This window comes from Polypterus senegalus, chromosome 18 (assembly GCF_016835505.1).
Source record: "Polypterus senegalus isolate Bchr_013 chromosome 18, ASM1683550v1, whole genome shotgun sequence".
Classification (NCBI taxonomy): domain Eukaryota; kingdom Metazoa; phylum Chordata; class Cladistia; order Polypteriformes; family Polypteridae; genus Polypterus; species Polypterus senegalus.
In genome coordinates, this window is record NC_053171.1 from 68,204,636 (window position 1) to 68,227,687 (window position 23,052).

Below are 23,052 nucleotides of genomic sequence, written 5' to 3' on the forward strand. Positions count from 1 at the left end.
AATATCTGTCCCCATTTTTTAAATGTTTCTCTCTCTCTCAAAATAGATAGTTGAAATCATGATATTCTTTTTGTTCTTAACATCAGCCATATCATTCATATTGCATACCAAGGATTTTTCCTGCCTTGCATCCAGACCTGCTGGGGTAGGCTCCAGGTTCCTGTGATCCTCCTCTGGATAAACAGGTTTAGATAATGTATATATTGTTCTTAATCTCAGATGCTGTTTCTGTCATTTTGTACCTGTCCATACTCTTATTACCTGCTCGTGCTCTGCTCATTAAGTGTTTACTGTTCTTATGATGGGCTATTCAAGTCTCACTGCCCCTAACCTTCACACTACATGCTTGTTTTGCTTTATTTCCCTCAATACAGCTGGGTGGGGTCTGCACACTGATTCAAGCCTAAGAGCCCTGTTCTTCCTAAGCTCCCGTGATTTTCATGGCCACACCTGTCAGAGCACAGTAGAATGTATTTTTTGATTTTTAATATCTTTTCAGGCCTGCAGGTGGCAAAATTCTGTCTATAAATTGTTTGTGTCTGAGATGGAATCAGAGATCAATATGGCTGGTAGAAAATAAAATAGCCCAGTATTTAAGATTTTTGAATGCAATATTGAAGGCATTCATTATAAGCACATTGTCATTGGAGCAGGATATGTTGTGTGCTGTAGACATTTAGAGTAAAAAACCCTCACACCATAAAATTCACATAAATTTAAGTACAAATTGGCCCATTGTGGGCAATAAAAGGAAAAGAAAAAAGTGGCATCAGTCAGCACAGATTTGTTCAGCAGAAATGACATATGAAAATATTTTCAAAATTATAAAATTGGGTAAAATTGTTCATATTCAGTATCTGGTTTTCATTATGCTTGTTTTTACAAGACAAAAACAAAACCAAATAGTAAACTGTGTCATGTAGTGTAGTAAGCTTCCACTAAGATTAAAGTCATATTATACCCAAACCCATTAAGTGTACAGGTCTGTCTCACTGTGACAAAAAAACTAAACTCCATAGTAGCTCTTTAACTGTACCATAATTCCTAAAACTAATATATATAAAATTAAAATAGAAATGTCTTTGTAAAATAAAAACTAAATTAAAACTAAACATACACAATGAAGGAAAACTAAAACTAAACTGAATTTCCAAGTAAGGTCAGAAAAAATATAGAAATAAAAACTAATATAAAAAATTACAAAAGTACTGTAGAACATTACAGAACTATATTTCAAATAGCTTTCTTTTATTTCCAACCCCCAGGGGTGGGCGCTGGGCACCCACTATCTTGCAGCTGAACTACCTGAAGGGTGTTGGGGCGCACCTCTGTTAGGGAAAGTGATTGTACTTAATGAGATGGTATATAGAAGAGTATGCGGGGCACAGAAGAAGACAGTTTGCCGCTTAGTTAATATAGGTAGAAAATCAGTTACTTGATTATTTTACTACAACTGTCTATTTTAAATGCCAACAAATAATAATGTGCAATAAAAAGTAACACTAAAAAAGTTAAAGTAGAAGTAAAAAAGTAAAATGCAATAAAAAATAAATGTAAAAAATTACATTAATACCTCATCAAAAATAATGATTACTTTATTCTCTAACTTACATTCTATAAACATTGCTTTATTGCATTTGTTTGCATATTGTTCAGGATATTTTTCTCTTTTTCATTTATTGGATAATTCTCTTTGCTCTTAATTTTTATTATATGCAACTCTTTTTTGTTCATTTTCTTTTTGTCGACGTTCTTTATCAGCTCTTGACATTTGCTTTTCTGCCTGGCCATTATAAACTAATGCACTGAAGGGTGAGTTAGCACTGAGAGTGTCATGAGGTGGTACTGAGAGAGAATGTACGCAGTAGGAGTAACGATTGGGTGAGTGGTGTCGAGGGGAGTGGTCAAGGCTGAGTATCACAGAAACGTTTTTTAATATAATAGACAGATAATATAGGCATGTATAATAAACTAAAATCTTATTTCTGACAAATCAAAAGCTTCAAGTAAATTATTTGGTCATTTCCAAATAAATAAAGTAGCTATCAATCCAAAATAAAATCTCAAAAAAATACCTCTATACTGTATCCTTTACTTTGTATACATTCAAACAATTTTAAATGGTTGGGAAACAAATCTACACATAAATAGACAAAAATATACTGTATATATCCTCAATACAAATTCAAGCAGTTTTCAAATGTAAAACAAAGAAGAACATAAACAAAAACTGACATATTCACTCAATTGTGGACAGCGTATACTCCAAAGCAAAAAAAAACAAAGGCGCAAGAAATCTCCATTACTGCAGCACTTGCTTGGGTCTGGGACTATAAAGTCTTACATTGTGCATACTCTAAAGGATGGTACTGCTTCAGATGGTACAAAAGATTAGAGGTATTATGTATTTTTGGGAAAATGCTTTCCACTCAATTTGCAGTGTGTGTTACTCTGCTTCTTTTCAGACTTTAAATAGCCAAAATATCTCCAAACTACTGAATTCCTCTGACCTTTCTTTTCAATAATGTCCACGTCTTTTGAGCCTTGGGCTTTGTCTGTTTGGGGTAACACTGAATTTCAAGTTTTAGTTAACATTTTCTTTCATCATTTCATCTTTTATCTCACTCCAAGATTTCGGAAGGCAGCAACATAAACGTATCCATAGTATCCATATAAAGGAAACAGACACAGCTACATTTACTGTAAAACTACAAACATGTCAATATGTGGAAAAATGTAATGTCCACTGCGGTATTTTCTGTGACAAAAATAAAAGTAACACTTAAAACGACTGTTATGCCACTTTACATTAAATTATTCCCTTCTACATTTATACTTTTTGTGCCAATATGAAAATTATCTTCTTAAATCTCTTCTGTTAGTTGCCCAACTGCTTACTTTACCCATACAAATGCCAATACCAGTATATGCACTGCCAATGTGCATAAGACAACGTGTGTGACAAAATGTAATTTGCTAAAATGGTTTAAAGTTAAATACACTAATGGCATATTAACATGGGCATTGTTCAACTGTGAAAAAACAGCTACAATTTCACAATAAATACATTTAAATGTGATTAAAATTGGGCTGAATTGTGCTGCAGTTATTAGCATAACTCTTCTGTATCTTTCTCCCATATCCCAAAGACTTGCATAATAGGACAACTTACAATTCTAAATGATGTCAGTGTCACTCAGCATGAATGCGTCTTGCAACTGAATGCTGCCCACTCCAGGGTTGGTTTCTATTTTGCACAGATATGCTGCTGAAATGGGCTTTGTTTCCCTGTAAATCTTTCATATCATTGTTTAAGAATTAAAAAAGGTCAAAGGTTATCGTCCCATGTGCTTTACCCAATCTGCTTACAATTTTGTTTAAAGCAGGAGCCAACAAGGACCAAACAAGGGCATTAAATAAAAGACCAAGATTATATCTAACAACCTAGTTAAGATGCCATTATAATAAGACACAACTGTATATTATTCAGGCTCAGTGGTTAGTGGTGCTGCCTACCAGCTTCAAATACAGGTCAAATTCCATTACAACGAAGTGCCAGGAACCTAAAAAATATTTTGCTGTAATGAAAATTTTGTAGTAGTGAGATTCTGTATTTGTTACTATCATGTTTTCTTTGACTTGCATCCAGGCATTTGCAATCATTTCAACAGCTTCTTTCACATTAATTTTCATCTCCTCCTGTCTACAAGTTATGCTGATGACAATTTTCTCAGCATTTCCTTGCAATAACACACCCCTTCAGGGTGCGAATGATGCCCAGATCCAATGGTTGAAGCACTGCCGTGCAATTGGGTGGGAGGAATTCAACATGAACATTATCTAAATGTGGAAGCATGTTGTGGGCAGCACAGTTATCAATCAGAAGCTGAATCATCCTTTTCTTTTTCTTCATATTGTTAGGTTTCTGAACTCTTTTTGGAGCCCTCCCACCCAACGGGTCGACACGCCGAAGTGCGTACCTAAGCAATTGCTGCGTCTGTGGAAGATTATTTGTCCGTTGCCGGAGCAACAGCAGGCTCGCAGCGGAGTGTTGCAGAAGCAAATAATAAAAGATCAGGGTTGCGCTATAAGTCCCTGTCTTACACCCCAAAACATGAGGCTGAGTATCAAGTCAGCTTGAAACAGGAACAGCATGGTTATTTATTGTAACGTGATCTGCCACTCTCCTATACACAGACACAGCCGTCAGGCAGGATTGTGACTAGGTTAGTGGCCAAGTAATCCTGTTCCCTGCTTTTACAATGTTCCTTGCATCACCCATCGAGATCTTTTCTGTTTGCTTTGTAGCGAGATGCAGCAGAGCTGTGAGCCTGCTGTTGCCCTGGCTACGGATAAGCAGTCTTCCATAGACACGGTGATCGCACTTCAGGATGCTCTTCAGTGTGTCATCCCATTGGGGAAGGTCCCAAAAGAGTTTAAAAACCTCACAACAGTGACTTTGCTATTTCTTGAATGAGTGGCATACTAATAGGAATGTTTTTTAAACGACCACCACTGGACAATAAAAACTGCTTTTTCGAGGTCTTCAAATTCAGCAGTTCATACATGTTTGCGCGGAGGCCCAAGGTTTGCAACCTGAGATTTTTCTTCTTTTTTTGCCCGCAAAAAATTCAGGTTTTTTTTCTAATGTGAACTATTGTCATTTTTACGTGTCTGCCATTTCTATAGGATGGTGACAATGAGTTAAATTCCAATGGATGTTTTTCAAATGTTGATTTGTTGTTTCTGGGGATCATTGTGCACAACTGAGCTGTGATTCACTCAAGCATTTTAAGGTCTTTTGGGCACTTTGTGGTAATGAAAGGATCTGTTGAATGTATTTCATATTAATGAGACTCTGTCATATGGGGAAACTGTTGGAACCATAAATATAATTCGTTGTAATGAAAATTTCATTGTAAAGATATTCCTTGTAACAGAATTTTTCCTGTACTTGGAAAGTTTGAACCCATACTGTCTGTGTGGACTCTGCACCTTCTGCTTGTGTCTCTGTGGCTACTCCTGCTGCTTTCCCAGATCCCAAAGACACACGTTAGATTAACAGGTGGATAAAAACAGGCCCCATATTAATGAAAGTGAGTGTTTCTGTGAGTGTGTGTATATTTTGCTCCTTTTTCTGAATTTCGTCTCAAAAAAGAAATACGTATAGTATGTGCAGGTATACATTAAGGATGACCCAGAGTAAATGGAAACAAGTGATAAAGAACAGTGAGAAAATGGTAGGAAGGATCATCTCATGCATGTGAAAGCAATGGCAGAAAACTAAGAGGAAAACTCATAGAAGACACAGCTGGAAGAAAGAACAGTACTAAAATAAAAGCTTTCAATGGTCCAGTTGAGAATGCTCGGTCAAGATAAATCAGAAAAACAAGTACATAAAAGAATCAATTGCAACATTAAAACATTAGAAAGTCTTAGATGAGAACAAGCCTTTCAGCCTCACAAAGCTTCCACATCCTATCCACTTAATCCCTCCAAACTAACATCAAGTCAAGTTTTGAAGGTCCCTAAGATTGTATAAGGAAAAGGCCTTGTCATTCTTGTCTGTTATCACTTATCTTAAAATACATACTGTATGCACATTATGTATGGTAATATAAAACAATAAAATAACTATACAGTAATAAAGTAAAATGGACATCAGGTCCAGTAATAAAGCCAATAGGATGCAACACTGTTTCTTTCAATGTTTATTATTTATTTTGCAGTTGTCTGCAAAAATTTTCAATTATGTAACACTTACTGGTTCTTTCTCTGGGTGTCTTTGTATTGAAGACAGAGCGTGGATTGTGCATATTCAGATGAGGCTCAAGGAAAGCAACGGGCATGGCCCCAGCAAGAGTAGCTAAACATTCTCCAAGAGCTGGACGCTGCCTAAGAAACAAATAACGAGAGCCAAACATGGCATCATGAGTCAAAGTGAAAGAATCAGGAAGGGAGAGTGCGAAACAGAAGGAAGTAAAGGAGAATGAAGAGAGTTTGGATAATCACAAAGTGGTTCATGCTATTTTAAAATTTCATCCAAACATTTCTCCACATTAACTTTGTTTTATCCATTCGAGGAATAAAAAGTATTACTTACATAGAACTTTCTTATCAAGTTCTGACACTTATTTCTTATTACAATAACAGTAATTATGCCCAATATAATCAAATCACATAATACATAACCAGTGACATGCACACAACATAGAAACATTTCATGACAGTTATTGAGTTTGAACTGAAAGAACTAACAACTGTGTCCAATTAAAGCTAAGATCTGGTACTGATTAAGGTGTTACTTGCAGTGAAAACCCATGTTCTAAGTTGAGAAACCCTTATCCAAACAATCTTAAAATAAAGAATTTCTCTCTAACATAACATTCTCAATGCAATCTTAAATGACTAAGTTTTGCTTAAATAGCTTGAACCTTTTTATTTAGTTAATATATTAAATAATTCACAGTCACAATGCAGGACCCACTCATACTCACACTGCAGCCAAATTAGACTTGACAATTAGCATAAACTGGATGCGTTTGAGGAAAAAATCCAAAGAAAACTCTTCAGGGACAAGAGAAGAACATGCAAAGCCCTCACAGACAGTGACTGAGGATGGGATTTGAACTGAGGTTGATGTATTCTAAACACAGAAGCGCTAAGCATTGCATCATTGTGATGCTCACCCAAAAAATGCATATATAATATATATATATATATACATATATAAATAGTAATATATAAATAGTATTGTCACAGAAAGGATGGCTCCTTGCCCAGCCAGGAAGCCATTACTATGGAAAGTCAAGGATGGATAGGCATCCCAGCCCGGTTGGTTCCTGACATGTTTCCTGGCCATAATAACAGAAGGCCAAAGAGAGACAGCTTCCCAGGACCATGTACTCCACGTTTACATGGGATGTAAGCATCCATCTGGTGGAACTCCCATTGGTATATCCACAGGGCATATCGGGAAAAGAAGTCCTGATGGGTTGCCTTATTGGGGTACTTGGGTGCAGCCAGGGAGAGCAGCAGGGGAACATTGTCCCTATACTGGGGCTTCCATCATGCAAGGCAGTGGCATGGAAATGCAGTATCTGAGTGACAGAGTTAGGAGCGGAGCAGGACATTATTCGTTTGGGAGGAGTGGAGGAGTAAAGAGAAGAAGGAGAAAGAAAGGGAAAAGGAATGAATTTGCTTGTGCTAAGTTGATTTGAAAGGCACTTTTGTTAAATAAAACCAATTATTGTGAACCCGGGACATGTCTCTGCAATTGTGACTGAGGTTTGGGGATCAGTGGCTTCCTCCACAGGCTACATATATACATATATACTGTCACACACGTGCAATTAGGGGACAGCCAAATGGTCCAATTTAAGGCATGCAAACACAGGGAAAAGGGTTCGTAAAAGATTACTACAGTAGACCCCTGTGAAATCGCGGTTCAGGGTTCGAGGTCTCACTCATTCGCGGATTTTTCCTTACAACCTAGCTATTAGTTGTTAGCGGAAAGAACAAATATCCTCTGCAATTTTTTATGGCTTTTTTGTGGCAATACGGTGCTGTTGGGAGAACAGGAAGCAACCACTGAGGGAAACACAGTTTGGGATGGTGAAAGTAGCCAATCCCAGAGTGTTATTCATTTGTCCTTGCTGCTGATTGATTGCTGCCCTGTGACGTGTCTCCAGCTGAGTGGGCTTACCACTTTGGGATGGTGAAAGTAGCCAATCCGAAAGCGTTATTTGTTTCTCTTTGCTGCTGATTGAGTGTTGCCCTGTTACGCGTCTCCAGCTGAGTGTCCTCATGTTTTCCATTTTGTTATTCTTAAACACACAAGATGTCGCCGAAACGGCCTGTGCCTTCTAAGGCTTCTGGCTCTGAGCCTAAGCACCAGAAGCAGTTTAAAACACTCCAGGAGAAGGTTGAACTACTAGATTTGCTCCGGGAACTAACAGTTATGCTGCAGTAGCGCGCCACTATGGCATTAATGAAAGCACCGTATGCTACATAAAGAAGAATGAGGCAGTGATCCGGAGTACTGTATCTGTAAGTTTCTGTAATAGTGCCAAAAAGGTTAAAACTGTAAGGAATAAAAATATTGTCAGGATGGAATCTGTCTTGGCATTGTGGATCACCGACTGCAGGAAGAAAAACATCCCCTTGGCCGGTAACATGAAATTGTGCCAGCAGTTCACTACAGGAGACAATGTAGAAGGTACCTAAGAACCGCAACCAGGACCATCAACAGTAACAGAGCCTGAAGATTTTCAAGCCAGTAAAGGATCGTATTCAGAAGTGATTTACAAGGGATGATTGAAGCATGAGATCCCTATATAGCTCGGGCTCTCACAGTTAATAATGGCATTGATGCTGCCACTCAGACATATAAAATGCTCCTCACCACCATGAAGAAACAACGACAGCAACTTCCCACCACAATGTTCCTGAAACCCATAAAGAAAAGCCAGCACAAAACCAAACTAGAAGAAGGCCCGTCCAAAGATACAACTCCTCTTGAAGCGCCTGAAGAAGAGGCGCCACCCGAAGTTTAAAATCCTCTGCATTGTACTGCACAGCTACTTCATATCTTCATCACCAATATCATTCATCATTGGTGAGTAACCATACATTTTACTGTATTTTAATTAAATGAAATTATTATGTATTTACTCTACTAATAACAAAGAAAACGACATCGCAAACCAAACAAAACACACTTGCATGAATTACAGTACGTATAGCGTTAACATCAGTATTTTACGTTCCAGCACCGCGGGAGACATAGCAGTACAGTACTATACAGTATACGTGTTTACCTTTACATTCTGTTTTTAGGTAATGTATTAATGTATTAAGCTGAGTTAGCAACGAAATGAAAGTGCTTTGGGGGCATACTATATTTAGGGTTTAAACTATAAAAATAGGCATTTAAACAGCAATTTTTAACCACATCCAAAAGTCACGATTTTTCACAATTTGCGGGGGTTATGTTCCTTTTGGGGGTGTACTGTAATACCTTCTCTCTTTCTTCCCACAGAACTACGGAAGACTAAGTAACCTTTTATCACTTCCAGATGACCTCACTACCGCCCCAAACTAATGACCTCACTACAGTCCCGCCTTGATGACCTCACATCCATCCCAACCTGATGACCGCACCCTACTTCCTGCCGCCTTTATATAAAACTTCATTCTCTCATTTATCATGTTTTTTTGTTGTTTACAGCTGACAAGATCGGTATCAGTTCTTTGTGACTACTCTGCGAATTCAAAATGCAGGGGCCAATCCCAAATCTTTGTCAGCTTGCAATTCAACTACAGTAATCCCTCGCTATATTGCGCTTCGACTTTCGCGGCTTCACTCTATCGTGGATTTTAAATGTAAGCACATCTAAATATATATCACGGATTTTTCGCTGGTTTGCCGCTTTCTGCGGACAATGGGTCTTTTAATTTAGGTTACATGCTTCCTCAGTTTGATTGCCCAGTTGATTTCATACAAGGGACGCTATTGGCGGATGGCTTAGAAGCTACCCAATCAGAGCATGTATTACATATTAACTAAAACTCCTCAATGCTATAAGATATGCTTCCCGCGTGGCGCTTGTTTTGTTTGCTTCTCTCTGTCTCTCTCACTCTCTCTGCCTGACGGAGGGGGTGTGAGCAGAGGGGGCTGTTTACACAGTGGCTGTTTGCCTAGAAGATAGGACGCTCCTCTACAAAATGCCGCTTTATCGCGGTGCTTCTGTATACTTAAAAGCACGTATTGATTTTTTGATTGTTTGTTTTTCTTAGCTAGCGCTCTCTCTGACATTATCTGATCTTCACGGTGCTCCTTTGAAGATAAGATATGTTTGCATTCTTTTAATTGTGAGAAAGAACTGCCATCTCTGTCTTGTAATGAAGCACAGTTTAAACGTTTGACTAAAGGGTGTTATTTCATGTCTAGAGGGCTCTAATAATGTTAACAGTGTGGGAGAGTTTGTAAGGCCTTAAAATATATAAAAATAACCATACAAACATATGGTTTCTACTTCGCGGATTTTCACCTATCGCGGGGGGGTCTGGAACGCAACCCCCGCGATCGAGGAGGGATTACTGTATACTACATATGCCTTCTTAATTTTCTGCCATCACTATTTAATAAACAGACATCTGGGGTTTTTAAGCTACATACAGATTTAAAATTCACTCAGGCTACACATGATAAAACAGCAATCATAGAATAAAATGAAATTAGGAAAACAGTAGAAGTTGTTTTCAAGTTTTATCTAAAAACACCTCTTGGCATTTTAGAATGGAAATGGGAATTGTCTCCAGCAGCTGCATACACAGCAGGTGGTGAAAATTTCCTGTGAAAATGACTTTAGTACCCAAATGATGAAAATCATGCTAGAAAATCATTATATGAATTAACACTCTTAACTTTGACCAGCTGGACACAAATTTTTGTTAATTTATTTGTAGCTAGATGAATGCAACTTGAGTTACTTGATAAAACATATAGAGCATGGTAATGTTCGGTTAGCAGCTTTCCATTCAGACATGTCTGTCTCTTTTATCTGCTTTGTTTCTAATGAACATGTTGATTTTTGATTCTATTCAGTATTTCCTTCTGCTATGTCAAGGACAAAATAAACTTTTTTATCCTTGAATGTGAAATCATTGAATAATGTGCAATGAAATGTAATCGCAATAAAACATCAGACAAACATGCTTAAACAGAACCGAACATGTGGCATTCTTTGAAAAGGATTATTGATTTAACAATATATATAAGACAAACAGGTATTACTGTTTATAATCTACAGCTCAGGATTTAACACTGTTGTACCCTCAAAACCGACCACACAATTTAGGACTCACTGCACACTCTGCAACTGAATTATGGACTTCCCAGCAAACAGACCTCTGCATGTGTGGACTGGCAGCATCACATCCCCAAGCTGGCCCTCAACACAGGCACTCCACTCCACAGGGCAGTGTACAGAGCTCCCTTCTCAACTTCACAACTTCATGTCCATCTTTAAATTTGCTGATTGTACAAATATTATAGGCCTGATCACCAACAATGATAACCAAAATCCTGGAGAAGCAGAAGGCAAACTGCACTACCATCAACATTAAAGTGGATGCTATGGTGAGGGTAACCAGTTCTAAATTTTATGGAGTGGTCATCATTGATAAACTCATTTTGTCTCTTGTCAAGAAAGCTCTCCAACACCTTTACTTCCACAGATGTCTATGGACAGCTCAAATTTCTCTTTTATTCTCATAAACGTCTACAGATGCACAGTGGGTTCCTTCCTTACTGACTCCATATTATCCAGGTATGGAACCTGCTCTGCTTAACATTATAAAGCACTTCGTAGGGTGGTGAAGGTGGCACAGAATATAAAGGGCACTCATTTGCCTTCATTTCAATAAATATAGTGCACAACGCTTGCTGCTTTAGAAAGGTAAACAGATCAATAGTAAGACCTCAGCCACTCTACACAGCCTCCATTCTCACTACACCCATCTGGACTACTGGTACTCGCACCAGTTGATTCAGTGACTATTTCTATCTACAGGTATTAAGGAGACTGAACTCAGATAAAACCTCCAAAGCCCTCCAAAACTTCCCCTGTGGAAGACAACTGACCTCACTTCAAATTTTGGTCTCATTGGCCCTGCCTCTTCTGCATCAGTGACTACTTAAACCAAATTTTTCCTGGAAGTCCTCATTGATCTGGGATCATCTGTTTTTCTGTTTCCTTTTGATTTACATACACACACACACACACACACACATATATACATATATATATACATATATACATATATATATATATATATATATATATATATACATATATATATATATATATATACATATATATATATATATATATACATATATATATATATATATATATATATATATATATATATATATATATACATACATATATATATATATACATATAAATATAAATATATAAATATATATATATACTGCTCAAAATTTAAAGGAACACTTTTTAAGCTATTGATCTTGTCAGTTAAGTAGCAGAGGGGGCTGTTAATCAGTTTCTGCTGCTTTGGTGTTAATGAAATTAACAACAGGTGCACTAGAGGGGCAACAATAAGATGACCCCCAAAACAGGAATGGTTTACCAAGTGGAGGCTACTGACATTTTTTCCTCCTCATCTTATTTTGAATGTTTTTTCACTATTTTTACATATGCCTATGGTCAGTGTCACTACTGGTAGCATGAGGCGATACCTGGACCCTACAGTGGTTGAAAAGGTAGTCCAACTTCTCCAGGACAGCACATCAACAAGTACCATTGCCAGAAGGTTTGCTGTGTCTCCTGGCACAGCCACAAGGGCATGGAGGAGATTCCAGGAGAAGGCATTTACTCTAGGAGAGCTGGGCAGGGCCGTAGAAGGTCCTTAACCCATGATCAGGACTGGTATCTGCTCCTTTGGGCAAGGAGGAACAGGATGAGCACTGCCAGAGCCCTACAAAATGACCTCCAGCAGGCCACTGGTGTGAATGTCTCTGACCAAACAATCAGAAACAGACTTCACGAGGGTAGCCTGAGGGCCAGACATCCTCTAGTGGGCCCTGTGCTCACTGCCCAGCACTGTGCAGCTCGACTGGCATTTGCCATAGAATACCAGAATTGGCTGGTCCACCACTGGCGCCCTGCGCTTTTCACAGATGAGAGCAGGTTCACCCTGAGCACATGTGACAGACGTGAAAGGGTCTGTAGAAGCCATGGAGAACGTTCTGCTGCCTGTAACATCGTTCAGCATGACTGGTTTGGTGGGGGGTCAGTGATGGTCTGGGGAGGCATATCCATGGAGGGACGCACAGACTTCTACAGGTTAGACAACGGCACCTTGACTGCCATTAGGTATCGGGATGAAATCCTTGGACCCCTTGTCATACCCTATGCTGGTGCAGTGGGCCCTGTGTTCCTCCTGATGCACAACAATGCCTGGCCTCATCCTCATGTGGTGAGAGTATGCAGGCAGTTCCTGGAGGATCAAGGAAATGATACCATTGACTGGCACCCACGCTCGCCTGACCTAAATCCAATAGAACACCTCTGAGTGTGACATTATGTTTTGGTCCATCCAACGACGCCAGGTTGCACCTCAGACTGTCCAGGAGCTCAGTAATGCCCTGGTTCAGATCTGGGAGGAGATCCACCAGGACACCATCCGTCGTCTCATTAGGAGCATGCCCCCCCGAAGTTGTCAGGCATGCATAAAAGCACGTGGGGGGGATACAAATTACAGAGTATGATTTTGAGTTGCTGCAAGAAATTTTGGCCAAATGAACTAGCCTGCCACATCATTTTTTCACTTTGATTTTCACTGTATCTTTGAATTCAGCCCTATGTTGGTTGATAATTTTCATTTCCATCAAACGATGTGGCATCCTTTTGTTCCTAAAACATTACCCAGTCCATATTAGTATAGATTCCCATTGAGATATGATGTGTTTTCAAAGTGTTCCTTTCATTTTTTAAGCAGTTTACACAGTATATATATATATATATATATATATATATATATATATATATATATATATATATATATATATATATATATATATACATACAGTGGAACCTTGGTTTACGAGTAACTTGGTTTACGAGTGTTTTGCAAGACGAGCTCAATTTTTTAATAAATTTTGACTTGATAAACGAGCGCTGTCTTGCAATACGAGTAGTATGGATACACTTTGTCTGCTGAGTGTCATGTGATCAGAACTGAGCTGATGGTTCTTCTCTCTCTCTCTCTCTTCCTCTCTCTCTTCTCTTGAGGGCAATCGTCTCCTATTCTCTGTCTGAGTCTGTGTGCCTCACTCATATAGTCAACATCCGTACCAGCGTATACTGTTTACTACAACATTGTGACTGTGTGTGTGTGTGTGCGCGAGCGCACGTGTGTGCTGTGAAGTGCGAGTGCCCATCTTGTGCCCCAAAACACGAAGCTGAGTCTTAGTACTTTAACAACACCAGCTTTATTCAGCTTGAAACAGCAACAGCGCTGTTATTTATTGTAGCAGGATCTTTATAATGTTCCTTGTATCACCCATTGATGGCAGGCGCTTATAGCATGTCTGCGATCTTTTTGGATGCGCTTATACGGCGAACTGCTACAGCGCTGGGAGACTGCGATTGCTTTGGGACACTCTTCCGCATGTTGTCCCGTTGGGTGGAATCCCAACATGAGTTTAGAAACTCAATTACACCAGCCATGACTCTTTTTAAAGGTAAAGTGCAGGTTAATTTGTTTTATGTATTTTTACTTTATATTTTGTATTAATCATTTTTATATGAATAGTTTTGGGTTGTTGAACGAATCATCAAAGTTTCCATTATTTCTTATGGGGAAATTCACTTTGATATACGAGTGCTTTGGACTGCGAGAATGTTTCCGGAATGAATTATGCTCGCAAACCGAGGTTCCACTGTATATATGAATAAACATTCATTAGCCGTGCTACCCTTTTAAGACAAGTTGAAGTCTAAGTAATGAATGTAGACTTCAACGTTAACATTTGCAGTGCCCCACATAATAAAAATCCATCCATCCATCCATTTGCTAACCCGCTGAATCCGAATACAGGGTCACGGGGGTCTGCTGGAGCCAATCCCAGCCAACACAGGGCACAAGGCAGGAACCAATCCTGGGCAGGGTGCCAACCCACCGCAGGACAACATAATAAAAATGCCTCTGTTATATGCCATTTGGTATGGAATGCATATAAGAAGTGTTATGCTTGTGATGCGACATCTGTTGGAACAACAAACACAATGCATTGTATTACTAAAATTGTTAGTGATGTGCCATTATTTTGGAATGACAGAGACATATTAACCAGATGAGCACACAGACACGTATCCTTTGATTAATGTGGATATATGCTTCATGTGCTACAAGCCTTTTTCGTCTGTATCTGTGTGTGTTTTTGTTTGGTATTCTTATTATTGTCTAGTGTTTTGAGGAGATATACAAGTAAGAATTTCATTGTACTATGTACACAATGATAACCTTGAACTTGAAACTTGACCATGAATGCATGCGGACTGCAGTCTCCTTAAACACACACTGGCAAGCATGCATTTTCAAAAACAGCTCAATAGCCCCTGTTCAAAATGTGCTTGTATTTAAAACATCAAGGCAATAATATACTCAGGTAATAAGAAGTGATCTATTCACCTCTCCACATAGATGTTCTTTCCAGTTCCTAAAGAGTATAAGCTGCATAGTATTCTGTAACAGGAGACCTGGACATCATCCACTGAAAGAGACAAGACAACAAAAAGAATGAATGCTTCAGCAGCTAAGCTTTCCCCATTGTGACTGATATAAACTTACAGTAGAACACAAACTATCATAATACCAACTCAATTATTCTTTTTCAATTTGACCTGAGTCAAACAACTTCCCATATTCCATCTGCTGTAAATCTCACTGAAGATGATCAGCTCCTGATACTGCATGATTTCACTCAGTGCTAGTAAGGCCTAAATGGCCCATTAAGGTGAGACAGTTAATATCAGGGAGTGGTGCTGAAGGGCAATAATGCAGTGGACACAAAATGACAAAATTAATATGTACAGCCAATGCTTTATTAAGAGTTATTCATGCAAAACTGAGTCACATTACCTGTAAACCACTCACCAGACAGCCATGCTGAGAATAACACCTAAATAAACATGAAGGCAGTTGTACCCCCAGCAAAACACCAGCACACAGCTGTGGACTAATGGCCAGAAGAGGTAATCAAAAACACTGAAATATTTATATTTGGATAGTGGTAAAATACAAAGCATGCAGGTAAAGAAGTTTAATTGGTGGTCTCAAGTTGTGAGTAATTCAGGGCTGGCCCCTGCTATTGACCACTGTTGCTGTGTAACATTTCAGATTAAGTGGGTCTGACAATGGTATGTTAATAAATTTACAACCTGGATTATTTCAGAAGTCATTACCAACAAGCACACACTACATTAAAAGAGATAAAAAAATCCTGATACATTTAAAGGCAAGTTCTAGTTTAAAAAACCTTTTTGAAACAGTTTTAAAAGCAAGCTAGGTTATTGTGAAGGTACCTCCATGGAAATGTGTCATTCTAACTAGTAGTCAGTGATAAACTGGTTTACACTGTATACCCAATGAAATTCTTCTTCTAGTTTGGATTTGGAATAAAAAATGTTTCATCATTATGCTCAAAATTAGTGGAAGACTTGCACAGTGCAGGTCTTCCTAATAGTCAAACTACACAAGATGAATGGGGCCCCATGCCAGTAATGTTATGATGATGTAATTTTTAGTTATTTATTATTTAACTAAGCTTGTTATAGATTAATTCTTTTCCAAAGAGCTTGTCATTTTTTTCCCATTATTCATATGGACCTCAACACAGGGAATGGGCAACATTGCATCTAGTCTGCAGTATGTGTCAGTAGCTGAGAAAAGAAAAAACTTGCAAGTGAAAATAGAGAATGGCATGCATGTAAATGTATCTCATAAGCCATGGATGTTTGAGATTTTGTCAAACATGCTTAGTTTGATATGCAATCTCACTGGGACTGAACAGACTGTCTTCAGGTAAATTGGCAGCTTAGCTTGTGTTTCTGAACAAACGCAAAAGGTTCTGCATACCTGGAATTAAAAAAATATATATTTTCCAAAGTGTTTGATCATAAATGCAACTTTTGAGTATCTGAATACGTTTACAATGTGACATTATGTACACCACTGGTTCTAAAAGGCAAGTTTTAAGAAGGGATACAGCATTATTTCATTAATTAAAAGAAAAACAACATTGCTGTTACACTTTGTGGATTGTTTCCTTTCTCGCAGGTACTGGTCGACACCTTCAAGTGATATTCACATGAAACTGTGCTTCACTTACAGTGAAATGGCTACACAGCAACAGCAGAGTCCCAGAAGGGAAGAGTGCAGAAAAGACGTGCAGGTGGGGTGGTCAAGGCCGAAATAGAGTTTTTCCCAGGACCAACACTGGAATTGTGAACACAGTTACATGTAAAATATTGTAAAAAGTTTGTAAACAGTACAGTAAATGTGATTGTTCATTGGTGTATTAGTGTCTTAAACTTAATAACTTTGTGTATGGACTTGTATGTGATCTGTATGCAACAAGAGATCCTACTCATTTAAGAATATTACCCAAAGTGGTGGGGTAGCAGGGTGGAACAGTGGTAGTGTTGCTGCCTCGCAGTAAGAAGACCAGGGTTTGCGTCATAGGTTCTCCCTGCATTGAGGAGGGATTCTAGTTTACTCTTACAGTCCAAAGTCATACAGGTTGAGTGAATTGGTGATTCTAAATTGGCCCTAGTGTGTGTTCAGCATGCGGGTTTGTGTTTGTGCTCATCCTGTGATGGACTGGTAACTTGTCCAAGGTTTGTTCCTACGTTGTGCAGTATGCTAGCTGGGACAGGCTTCAGCATTCCCCACCACCCTGGTCTAGATAAGTGGGTTGGAAAATGACATGGCCTAGAGTGGTGTAGGACCCAAAAAACTCCAGAACTGTTAAAACAACTTCACTATACAGCTTATAGCGATTCCATTTTAGACATACTTAAAATACACCCTTGGAAATGTAATACCCTTGCCCATTCCTGGAAACATCTCCTGCACTCATCCATTGTTACCATGTCTAGCGCCTCTTGCAGTTTTTTTTCCTGGGTTTCTAACACAGTAGCAAATCATTAACACTCCAGTCTCAATTTTAAAATTGGGAACAAAAAAGTCACAGAGAGCAAGATATGGTGAACTTGGGGGTTCAAAGCAACAACCTAATTGTTTTTGGTCAAGAACTCCTTGATTGACAATGCAGTTTGTGCAGGTATGCTATCATGGTGCAAAATGCAGTTTTGTGCACGCCACTGCTACAGGTATTTTTTTTTATGCTTTCCCACAGTAACTTTAGCAGTTAAGTTTAACGTTGCTGATTAACAGTCAGTTCTCTCAGAAACTCTTCATTAACAAGTATGTTCACGTTAAAAATATTTAATCATTGCTTTCTTGATGTTCGACATGACCTTATATGTTTTTTTCGGTTTATAGTTAACTACACAATTGTAGAATAAATGTCAGAAACACACACCTCAATCAACTTAGCACAATGTCACTTGGCATGTGATATCTAGCAGTATAGTTGGTAACTTCTACTTCCATGCTATTAACGGATTCCAAGAATTATTGGGTCCCTCGTCATATGTATGTTTAAACCCAGTGAACTGAAACAGGGAAAGAGGACAGGAAAATCAGTGACTTGTTCTGTATTTTCTTGGTGGCAGTGTGTGTCAGTGAGTAGAAGCTGCAGTTTGATAAGCAAAAATAATCTGTAATATGTGTTTAAAAAATACATTTTTTATCTGAAAAGTATATACAACTAGATAATACCAGAATCTACTGAAACGGTCATAATTTGAATTATAATGTGATATGGATTGGTGGCAATGCTACTCATTCCTAATTCTAGCTTGTTTCTTTCTACACCATTACTCATACATACTTTGTATTTGTTTAACACCATCAGGCAGAAACAGTGTGTGCCTGATGTCTTCTACTAGTTACACTTCAGTAACAATTCAGCTATACTCCAGTTTTTTCCCAGCAACAGCCAGCAAGCCAGTACAATTCAACAAGCCAAACAATCCCAGTGAGCCATGAGCCTATTAGGGATGTGAAAATTGGGACAGCTTCAAAAGGAGGCAACTCTGACAAAGGGCTGCTAAGTTGCAACCAGAAACTTACAAATGAGATCAGCTCCAAAGTGATGCTGGGTGATGTGTTCAAACAGAGACGTGAGAACTGGCAGTAAAGCAACAGTGGTGTAGTTGATGTTCTGCGACACGCCTTTCATCTGAGTCCGTGAATGAGTAAACTTCCCCAGCTTCAGGTTTTCCAACGTTTTCTCCAGGTCTTCTGCTGCACTTTCAAAGAAGGTCCGTAGACCAGCTTTGACGAGTTCGGAGCCCGACTTCATCACTGTTCTGAACCCCAAAGAAAAAAATCATGAAAAAACAAAATAGCAGTGCAGAATTCATTTATTCACAAGGCCCATTATTACAATGTACCACTCTTAACGAGATTCCTTAAAGAATCACAATTGTGGTCTCAGCCCCTCTCATTACAGGTTCAGCTGTCTAGATAGACAAACAGATTATTTGTCCAAAACAGAAATTTAGCTTTTAAAAGAAATTCAAGAAATATAGAAATATTATATGTCATGCATGTGAATAAGAAAGTCATCGTAATGGCTCGTCAAAGGTAGGCACTACCAACCCGAGACAACAGGTAACGTGATGGCGGACTCTTCTGTCTCCTTTTTCAACCAGAATAATGCAGATTGTGGGCAACTGACCTTGCCTCGTCTTGTCTTTGAGCTATAAATGCAAGGCATTACCAGAAGGAGACATCTTATTTGGGAAGTGAGCCACCTGTGCTACAGAGCTCAGACACTGAAGCCTGACCGCTTTCCAGAGCCTTTACAATACAGCCTAGGGCTACAATTTGCTTTTTACTTTGTTTCGTGGTACAAAGAGAATTGTCTACAATTTAACATCAGCAACACCAAGGAATTGGTTATTGACTTTCACCGCATGAGAGAGGTCTACGTCCAGTCACTATTCAGGGAATGGATGTAGATGTTGTACACCAGTACAAGTACTTGGAGGTCCACATCAATTACAGGTTAGACTGGTCTCGTAACACAGAGAGGTTACATAAGCTACATTCTTCCTTACAAGATTATGTTCTTTTAATATGCAAAATGTCATTCACATCTTTTATAACTTTGAGATGGCCAGTGCTGGACTTGTAACATCACTTCAAGAGAGGCACACTGAATCAAAAACACTAATTAAAAGGGCAGGCTCAGTTATAGGACACACTCTGGACCCTCTGAAAATAGTAGTGAAGGATAAAATTAAAACAAAACTGCGTGCCATTATGCACAGTGTTGCATATTCCTCCTCTGTGACACCCTAACACTGATGACTTTCAGCCAACAAATTATTCAGCAGAAAAAATGTGACTGGGGCTCCTTTATACCAACAGCAATGTGCTTGTATAGTGGCTCACTATGACTGGCAGTGTCAAGCTAGACATTTTCTTTGTACTTAAATCTTTTTAATTTTCAGTAGCAGTCATCTATGACAGTCACAAGACTTAGGACAGAAGGTCATGCTGAGGGGCCCTAAAGTGTTCTGGCCGCTTTTTAAAAGAGTACATGCTGAAACACTCCAAATACATTTGAAGGGAATAAACATAATCCCTCCATCTTGCATCAAATGTTTATTTTGGCTGAATTTGACAACTGTACCCTCAAGAAATCTTAAAGAAGGTGTGATACACCAGTACGTCCTTGGTGATGAGTTGTTGAGTACTGTACCTTGTGTCCAGAGTGCGAGCCAAGATATGCAAGCAGCTGACCATGGTGGTTGAGTCACTTCCTGCAATGGAAATTCAACTGATTTATTGTGAGCCATTAAACATTTTGAAGAATCAGAAAAGTAAATACCATCGGCTAAGAAACTGACTTAATCTGGCAGCCATTTTTTCATTATTCAAATGAATAAAAATAATCCATGTACAGCCACAGTTATGAGGTGCTCCCTATATAATCGATAAATCTCCCGTAAAGTAGATAGTCATGATACCAGAGGACCTTTTTAGATGAAGTTTCCAATGACCGGCTCACTTGTTAAAAGAAATTGCATCAAAGCCTTGGAAAAGGTTCATTTTTCTTCATTGAAATTTCTTGCAAGGCAACGAGGTTGGCATAGCAGCCCCAGTGATTAAGCACCACTAGCAAGCAGCTAATGACTTCCTCTAGAGATCAAAAAGGTGCAATGTGATGGGTAAAACAGTTTGTAATATTTTGGATGCTCATTTACAATCATGCAGATTTACTGACTCCTTACCAAAGAGAGAAATCCGATGCCGGACAAGGGCTGCCAGCTTACAGAACAAGCTGGTAAGGGAGAAAGAAAGAGAAAGGAGAAAGAGTGAAACAGAGTATGAGACACATTGCAGAAAGAGACACAGTGATGGTGTCAAGCTGGACAGTTCCCATGCAAAACAACACATAATTTGGAATGTCTTTATATATGAATTTATAGTTACTTTGAAAACAAGTGTGAGGATGGAGGGGATGTCCAAGAAACAGTTTTGTGCAGGGCACCTTCAAATGCTGACACCAATGGATAATGCTGAGGGAGAAACATTGCTCTCCCTAAATGTTACAATGTTCCCACAGTCTATCCCACTTACCTCATATCCAGTACATTTAGTGAGCAGGATGCAGCACACAAGTGCCATTAGCCTGCCATGTAACTGTTGGCCATATGGCCTTGTGCTGCAATACAGCCTCACCTGGTCACCATCTCCTTCTCCTTGTTGGAAGCATACCCACTGCTGCTTAGAGTTTTGATAGGAGATGACAAGAAATACAGACAATGATTCTTAAAGTACTGGTCAATCAGTGGAAGGAGAACCTAGAAAAGAACAAACAAGAAGCAGAAAAGACTTATGAGATCTAAGGGTTTGTCATCATCATTGTTATTGTTGTTCTGCATTTGGTTGTATCGGGACTAGAAATATTAAACATTTGTACCAATTGTCACACGTGCTCGCCTGGGGACCACCCCGGGACGAGAGGGGGAGGTGACACTAACGATATTATTTCTTTTCCTAGTAGCAAAGAAGACAACTAGCTCTATCTCCATGCCTCCAAGAAGACCAAGCCCCTTCTAGCGCCAATGACATAAAGGCCAGATGGCCAGGGAGCCTATCATCAGATGTCGATCAGCGAGAGAGGGGAGAACTGAGAATCCAAATCCCAAACTACAGCTCTAAAGCAAGGTTATTCAGAGCCATTTTCTGTTCTTCGTTTTACCACTATGCAGCTGTATTTCTATTACTACTGTACAGAGTGACCTGGCTGCCACTCCAGCTTTTAGCCTGTTCCTGGCCACATTACACAATCTTCATTCATTTTATATTGTATTTAATGCCACACCAGTTGGATTTCTGCTGCAGGGGACACTCAACCTGAAATATGCATTTATTGACAGAACAACTTTATTATAGACTAAATAGTGTCATTCACTCAACTTTTCTTATTGAAGAAGTCACACAGAATAGAAACCAGACAACTCTCTCCAAAATTCTTCTAAACACAGTCTTCAAGTTTTACATAAAAGCTTTTTTTTGCTACATATATATCCCAAAAGCAATGTTTGATGAGGTTGTTGCTATTAAGATTGCAAAACAGGCAGAACTGGAGAATGAGTAGAAGAACACATAAAAACAGACAATGGGTCAAAACCACAAAAATTATAGACAGCCAGAAGAACTCGAGAGTCAAAAAGCAAGAGCAAAGGTTAGTACAGAAGAGTGTGACGATGCGGGTTTGGCTCCATGCTCCCATCTCCGTTTGGGAGCCCTTGAACCCAACACCGTCACATTTTGGTGGCAGCGTTTGGGATGAGCTATCAGTGGGGCCCAGAAGAGGAGATGGAGCAGCAAGCGGGATTGGAAACTGACTTTTTGTGGAACCCACGTACCCAAGCCGGAGGAGGACATTTTTAAGAGACTGAGCTTTTTAAGGACATTTATTTATTGCTGGTTTTTAATTGTCTTTTAAAGTTCTTACTCTTTTAATGTCCTGTTTTAATGAAGGGGGCTTGGATTTGTTTTTATTGTGGGGATTGTTTTAGTGCTTTTATTTTAGTGCAGTGTAGAGTGGCCGAGCTGTGGACCTGAACTCCTGTCGCATTGGGTTGGCAGTGGTGTGGAGCCTTCCCAAACAACTGGAGTTTTATGGGGGGTGGTATGTGGTATAGCGGGTCCACAGCTCGCTGAGCTCATTTAGCAAAGGCCATTTTAAATAAATAATCACCGCTCTCACGGCGGATTAGCGAGGGGGCGTTGGGCCATGGCAAGCCGCGGGACGATCAGCGGTGTGGGTGTTTTTCACCGAGTGCACAGGAAAGGGACTGCCCACAT

At 39.2% G+C, this 23,052-nt stretch overlaps 1 protein-coding gene across 15 annotated transcripts in view; it reads right to left on the reverse strand.

Annotated features, from left to right (window-relative positions):
• ryr3 (ryanodine receptor 3) overlaps positions 1-23,052 on the reverse strand; it is a 539,734-nt gene that overhangs the window by 141,783 nt on the left and 374,899 nt on the right. For all 15 annotated transcript variants that reach the window (XM_039741277.1, XM_039741278.1, XM_039741276.1 and 12 more), the window contains 6 exons: positions 21,418-21,539; positions 20,967-21,016; positions 20,435-20,495; positions 18,796-19,034; positions 15,229-15,310; positions 5,765-5,895 (listed from right to left, as the gene is read on the reverse strand). In XM_039741277.1, coding sequence (XP_039597211.1) covers positions 5,765-5,895; positions 15,229-15,310; positions 18,796-19,034; positions 20,435-20,495; positions 20,967-21,016; positions 21,418-21,539 — 685 coding nt within the window. The remainder of the gene's footprint in view (positions 1-5,764; positions 5,896-15,228; positions 15,311-18,795; positions 19,035-20,434; positions 20,496-20,966; positions 21,017-21,417; positions 21,540-23,052) is intronic.